This window comes from Passer montanus, unplaced genomic scaffold (genome assembly GCF_014805655.1).
Source record: "Passer montanus isolate IOZ18808 unplaced genomic scaffold, ASM1480565v1 scaffold177, whole genome shotgun sequence".
Classification (NCBI taxonomy): domain Eukaryota; kingdom Metazoa; phylum Chordata; class Aves; order Passeriformes; family Passeridae; genus Passer; species Passer montanus.
Window position 1 is genome coordinate 615,291 of NW_024365048.1, and position 7,176 is coordinate 622,466.

At 53.5% G+C, this 7,176-nt stretch overlaps 1 protein-coding gene across 1 annotated transcript in view; it reads left to right on the forward strand.

Moving 5' to 3' along the window:
* The window catches only part of MAPK8IP2 (mitogen-activated protein kinase 8 interacting protein 2), a gene marked incomplete at its 3' end in the record, with an annotated part of 19,589 nt that extends 13,113 nt beyond the window's left edge, over positions 1 to 6,476 (forward strand). The window contains exons 9-12 of the mRNA XM_039704582.1: positions 7 to 797; positions 1,378 to 1,453; positions 2,776 to 2,948; positions 6,331 to 6,476. Of these exons, the coding sequence (XP_039560516.1) occupies positions 7 to 797; positions 1,378 to 1,453; positions 2,776 to 2,948; positions 6,331 to 6,476 (1,186 nt within the window). The remainder of the gene's footprint in view (positions 1 to 6; positions 798 to 1,377; positions 1,454 to 2,775; positions 2,949 to 6,330) is intronic.
* Between the last annotated feature and the right edge of the window lie 700 nt (positions 6,477 to 7,176).

A 7,176-nucleotide genomic window follows, 5' to 3' on the forward strand; every position in this document is an offset into this window, starting at 1 on the left:
CGGCGCCATCGAGCTGGTGGACATGGAGACGCTGCGCAGCTCCCTGGCCGAGGCGGAGCACGCGGCCGCCGAGCCGCCGCCGGAGCCGCCGGCCGAGGAGCCGGGGCCCTTCCTGCTCCTCAGCAACCCCACCAACGACACCATCGCGCCCGTGTGCCCCGGCCGCCCCGTCGCCCTCGGCCGCCTGGACGCCTCCGAGGTCCTGGCCCCCCTGGGCTGCCGCCCGGCGTCAGTGCCACGGGCGTCCCCCGGCCCCGAGCCCGCCGTCCCCGGCGGGGATCGCCGCCCCGCCAGCCCCCGGCGCTGGGCCCTCGACGGGGAGCTGGACTCGGGCGTGCTGGAGGCCGACTCCATGATCGACGACGTCCGGTTAGCGCCCGACGCCGACCCCGCCGCGCTGGACGTGTCCACGGCCAAGACCAACCGCGGCTTCGCCATGGCCTTGGAGGAGGCCGAGCCGCCCCTGGTGGCCCCGCGCCGGGGCAGCCCGGCCGGGGAGGCGCCGGTGCCGCCGGAGCCGCCGGCGCTGGACGAGTCGCTGGCCTACGACTCGGTGAAGTACACGCTGGTGGTGGACGAGCACACGCAGCTGGAGCTGGTCAGCCTGCGGCGCTGCACGTCCGTGCTCAGCGACGACAGCGACATCCTGAGGGCCTGCGACGACGAGGTGGCCTTCGGGGACGGGCTGGTGGCCCCCGACGCGCGCAGCTCCTCTGAGGACTCGTCCCCCGAGGCCGACCTGCAGTTCTCCAAGAAGTTCCTCAACGTCTTCGTCAACAGCACCTCGCGCTCCTCCAGTAAGTGGTGGCGTCGTGCTGGGACATGTTGTGACGTGTCGTGACATGTCACGGTGTCCTGGGCTGGTCTGGGTGACCTTGGCACGCCGGCTGCCCTCCATGTCCTGCCCCAGCCGTTCCCGTGTCCTGTTGTTGTATGTCACGACATGTCACGGTGTGCGACAGGATGTCATGATATGTCACGGGATGTCGTCACATGTTGTGCCACACTGTCCTGGCTCTTCTCACACCATCTGCCCTGCTGTCCTGTCCCTGTCACCGTTCCCATGTGCCATGTCATGTCACGATATGTTACGGCATGTCTGGGATGCTGTGACATGTCACAGGAGACGGGGCAGGCTCACCGTGCCCCATCCCCTGCCCTGCTCTGCTGGGTGGGGCAGGTGGGACCCCCAGGAGGGTTCTGACCCCACGAGTGCCCCTCAGGGACGTGGGTGGGGGTGTCCTGGTGGGGGTGGCAGCTGTCCTGTGTCCCCGTGGGGTGGCAGCTGTCCTGTGTCCCCACGGGGGTGGCAGCTGTTCCCTGTCCCCACGGGGGTGGCAGCTGTCCCCCGAGGCCCTGGCATCGCTGTCCCCGCAGGCACAGAGTCCTTCGGGCTGTTCTCCTGCATGGTGAACGGCGAGGAGCGGGAGCAGACCCACCGCGCCGTCTTCAGGTGAGGCCACCCCAGGTGACACCCAGGGGACCCCCGGCCCCTGCCAGGGACACCCAGGGGACCCCCGGCCCCTGCCAGGGACACCCAGGGCCCTGCAGTGCCACCCCAGGGCTCCCTGCCTGCTGCTGGGGGGGCTGTCCTGGGCTCTGGGGGTGTTGTGTCCCCACGGAGGTGGCACCCCACAGCTGGCACGGGGGTCTGGGTTTGGGGGTGCCCAGGGGGTGTGGGTCTGGGTTTGGGGGTGCCCAGTGGGACTGACCAGGAGGTCAGGGCTGTGGCTTTGGGCTGACCCCAAGGTTAGGGCACTGGCTTTGGGCTGACCAGGAGGTCAGGGCCGTGGCTTTGGGACTGACCAGGAGGTCAGGGCAGTGAATTTGGGCTGACCCCGAGGTCAGGGCAGTGAATTTGGGCTGACCAGGAGAGCAGGGCTGTGGCTTTGGGCTGACCCCGAGGTCACAGCCGTGGCTTTGGGCACACCATGAGGTCAGAGCCGTGGCTTTGGGACTGACCCCCAGGTCAGGGCAGTGAATTTGGGCTGACCCGTCCAGGAGGTCACGGGTGTGGGTCTGGGTTTGGGGGTGCCCCGGGGGTCAGGGGTGTGGGTTTGGGGGTGCCCAGAGTGTGAAGGGGGTGTGGGTCTGGGTTTGGGGGTGCCCAGGAGGTCGGGGTGTAGCAGGGTGGAATTTGGTGAATGGCTGAGGGGAGTGGCTTTGGGGGTGATGAGAACGTGAGTGGAGTGGATTTGGGGCTGACCCCGAGGTCAGGGCAGTGAATTTGGGGTGCTGATGACCTGAGAGGTGCCAGGCTGTGGCTTTGGGGTTGATCAGGAGGTCAGGGCAGTGAATTTGGGACAGACCAGGAGGTCACAGCCGTGGCTTTGGGACTGACCAGGAGAGCAGGACAGTAAATTTGGGACTGACCAGGAGGTCAGGGCTGTGGCTTTGGGCTGACCCCAAGGTTAGGGCACTGGCTTTGGGCTGACCAGGAGGTCAGGGCAGTGAATTTGGGCTGACCCGAGGTCAGGGCTGTGGCTTTGGGCTGACCCCAAGGTTAGGGCACTGGCTTTGGGCTGACCAGGAGGTCAGGGCAGTGAATTTGGGCTGACCCGAGGTCAGAGCAGTGAATTTGGGCTGACCCGAGGTCAGGGCTGTGGCTTTGGGCTGACCCCAAGGTTAGGGCACTGGCTTTGGGCTGACCAGGAGGTCAGGGCAGTGAATTTGGGCTGACCCGAGGTCAGGGCAGTGAATTTGGGCTGACCTGAGGTCCCAGCCGTGGCTTGGGGCTGCCCACGTCCCCACGCCGTGCCCCGCGCATCCCCCCAGGTTCATCCCGCGCCACGAGGACGAGCTGGAGCTGGACGTGGACGATCCCATCCTGGTGGAGCTGGAGGAGGACGATTACTGGTACCGCGGTTACAACATGCGCACGGGCGAGCGCGGCATCTTCCCCGCCTTCTACGCCCACGAGGTGGTGGGACAGGCCCGCGACGCCGCGGGTACGCGCCCGGGACCCACCCGGGGGGCTCGGGGGGCTCGGGGGGACCTCTCTGGGGGCTCGGGGGGCCTCTCTGTGAGAAACGAGCTTTGCTCATCAATGGTTTTCATTTTTCATAAGGGATGAAAGCGTTGGGGGTGTGGTCGTAGCGTGGTCGCACTGCTTTATTATAGAAATTTTTATTTTCTAGATTTATTTTGCTGTATTTATTTGTATATTTATCTCTATATTTCTATATTTATTTCTATTATTTCTATATTTATTTTTCTATATTTATTTGTATATTTATTTCTATATTTATTTTGATTCTTTATTTCCATATTTTGATATTTATTTCTGTATTTATTTCTGTATTTATATATTTCTTTCTACATTTATTTCTATTATTTCTATATTTATCTCTATATTTCTTTCTATTCTTTATTTCTATATTTCTATATTCATTTTGTTTAATTCTATATTTATTTGTATATTTATCCCTATATTTCTTTCTATTCTTTATTTCTATATTTCTATATTCATTTTGTTTAATTCTATATTTATTTGTATATTTATCCCTATATTTCTTTCTATTCTTTATTTCTATATTTCTATATTCATTTTGTTTAATTCTATATTTATTTGTATATTTATCCCTATATTTCTTTCTATTCTTTATTTCTATATTTCTATATTCATTTTGTTTAATTCTATATTTATTTGTATATTTATATCTATATTTCTACTCTTTATTTCTGTATTTTGATATTTATTTCTATAGTTACTTCTATTATTTCTATATTTATTTGTATATTTATCTCTACATTTATTTCTATTCTTTATTTTTATATTTCCATATTTATTCCTATATTTATTTCTATTATTTCTATATTTATTTGTATATTTATCTCTACATTTATTTCTATTCTTTATTTTTATATTTCCATATTTATTCCTATATTTATTTCTATTATTTCTATATTGATTTTCTTTTTTATTACCTTGATTGCATACCTATTCATGAGGATTATACATATTTAAATGTTTCTTTGAGTTCTTTTACATCCTCTGGGAATTTTTTAGTTTGGTTGCCCCCCCGCCCCATCGTGCAACAGTGAATATTTGATTTTGGGGGTGGTGAATGGCATTTTTTTCACAATGGTTATGATATTTTTTCCCCAATGTGTATGTCATTTCTTCACAAGAAATGGGGAGTTATTGATAATCAAAGGGTCAGTGGTGGAAATCGTGGTCTCTCCCAACCCAGGGAATGTGTGTGATCCTGTGATTTTGTGTGACTGTGTGTGACTGTGTGTGACTGTGTGTGATTGTGTGATTGTGTGATTCTGTGTGATTCCGTGTGATTCTGGGAATATGTGATTCCATGTGATTGTGTGTGATTCTGTGTGATTCTGTGATTCTCTGTGATCCTGCGTGATTCCGTGTGATTGTGTGTGATTCTGGGAATATGTGATTCCATGTGATTCTGTGTGATTGTGTGTGATTGTGTGTGATTCTGTGATTTTGTGTGACTGTGTGTGATTGTGTGATTGTGTGATTCTGTGTGATTCCATGTGATTGTGTGATTGTGTGAGATTCTGTGATGCTCTGTGATTCTGTGTGATTCTGTGTGATTGTGTGTGATTGTGTGATTCTGTTACTGTGTGATTCTGAGATTGTGTGTGTGTTTGTATGTGATTCTGTTAGTGTGTGATTGTATGTGATTCTGTTAGTGTGTGATTCTGTGATCCTCTGCGATCCTGTGTGATTGATTGTGTGATTCTGTGATTCCATGATCATGTGATCCTGAGATTCCTTGATTGTGTGGTTCCCTGACTCTGTGATTGTGTGATTCTGTGATTCTGTGTGATTCCAGGATTTCAAGATCTTGTAATCCTGAGATTCCCTGATTGTGTGATTCCCTGATTCTGTGATTGTGTGATTCCCTGACTCTGTGATTGTGTGATTCTGTTAGTGTGTGATTGTATGTGATTCTGTTAGTGTGTGATTCTGTGATCCTCTGCGATCCTGTGTGATTGATTGTGTGATTCTGTGATTCCATGATCATGTGATCCTGAGATTCCTTGATTGTGTGATTCCCTGATTCTGTGTGATTCTGTGATTCCCTGATTGTGTGTGATTCTATGATTGTGTGATTCCATGATTGTGTGATTCTGTGACTCTTTATGATTCCCTGGTTCCGTGTGATTCCCTGAATCTGTGATTGTGTGATTCCATGACTCTGTGACTGTGATTCCCTGATTCTGTATGATTCCCTGATTGTGCGATTCTGTAATTCTTTATGATTCCCCAATTCTGTGATTGCATGATTCCCTGATTCCGTGTGATTCCCTGATTCCGTGTGATTCCCTGACCTGTGATTGTGTGATTCCCTGACTCTGTGTGATTTTGTGATTGTGTGATGATTTATGATTCCCTGAATCTGTGATTGTGTGATTCCATGACTCTGTGACTGTGATTCCCTGATTCTGTATGATTCCCTGATTCCATGTGATTCCCTGATTGTGCGATTCTGTGATTCTTTATGATTCCCCAATTCTGTGATTGCATGATTCCCTGATTCCGCGTGATTCCCTGATTCCGTGCGATTCCCTCACCCTGTGATTGTGTGATTCCCTGACTTTGTGTGATTCTCTGATTCTGTATGATTCCATGATTGTGCGATTCCCTGATTCCGTGTGATTCCCTGACCTGTGATTGTGTGATTCCCTGACTCTGTGTGATTTTGTGATTGTGTGATGATTTATGATTCCCTGATTCCGTGTGATTCCCTGACCTGTGATTGTGTGATTCCCTGACCCTGTGGTTGTGTGATTCTGTGTGATTCCAGGATTTCAAGATCTTGTAATCCTGAGATTCCGTGATTGTGTGATTCCCTGACTCTGTGTGATTTTGTGATTGTGTGATGATTTATGATTCCCTGATTCTGTGTGATTCCCTGACCTGTGATTGTGTGGTTCCCTGACCCTGTGATTGTGCGATTCCCTGGTTCTGTATGATTCCATGATTCTGTGACTGTGTGATTCCCCGGTTCCGTGTGGTTCCCTGACCCTGTGACTGTGCGATTCCCTGGTTCCGTGTGACTGTGTGGTTCCCTGGTTCCGTGTGATTCCCTGGTTCCGTGCGATTCCCCGGTTCCGTGTGATTCCCTGGTTCCCTGAGACTGTGTGATTCCCTGGTTCCGTGTGATTCCCTGATTCTGTATTATTCCATGACTGTGTGATTCCCTGGTTCCGTGTGATTCCCTGGTTCCGTGCGATTCCCCGGTTCCGTGCGATTCCCCGGTTCCGTGTGGTTCCCCGGTTCCGTGTGGTTCCTGAGTCCGCCCCCCCTCCATCCCTGCCGCGGCGGTTGCTCACGGCCGTGCCGTGCCGTGCCCGCAGGCCTGAAGCGGAACCCGTGCTGGGTGGAGCGCTTCAACGTGCAGTTCCTGGGCTCCGTGGAGGTGCCGTACCACCAGGGCAACGGCATCCTCTGCGCCGCCATGCAGAAGGTGAGCGCCGCGGGGACAGTGCCACCGGGGGGGACAGTGCCACCGGGGGGGACAGTGCCACCGGGGGGGACAGTGCCACCGGGGGGGACAGTGCCACCGGGGGGGACAGTGCCACCGGGGGGGACAGTGCCACCGGGGGGGACAGTGCCACCGGGGGGGACAGTGCCACCGGGGGGGACAGTGCCACCGGGGGGGACAGTGCCACCGGGGGGGACAGTGCCACCGGGGGGGACAGTGCCACCGGGGGGGACAGTGCCACCGGGGGGGACAGTGCCACCGGGGGGGACAGTGCCACCGGGGGGGACAGTGCCACCGGGGGGGACAGTGCCACCGGGGGGGACAGTGCCACCGGGGGGGACAGTGCCACCGGGGGGGACAGTGCCACCGGGGGGGACAGTGCCACCGGGGGGGACAGTGCCACCGGGGGGGACAGTGCCACCGGGGGGGACAGTGCCACCGGGGGGGACAGTGCCACCGGGGGGGACAGTGCCACCGGGGGGGACAGTGCCACCGGGCTGGGGACAGTGCCACCGGGGCTCCCTGCCTGCAGGCAGAAAATCTCCGCTCCTGTGGCACAGGGCGTATCTGACAGCGCTAGCAGAAGGTGTTTGCGTTACTGTGTAGTAATAACTATATATCTATATCGATTAAAAAATATAATAATATATAATATATAACATATAAAACATATATAGCATATAATATACAACATGTAATATATAACATACAATATGGA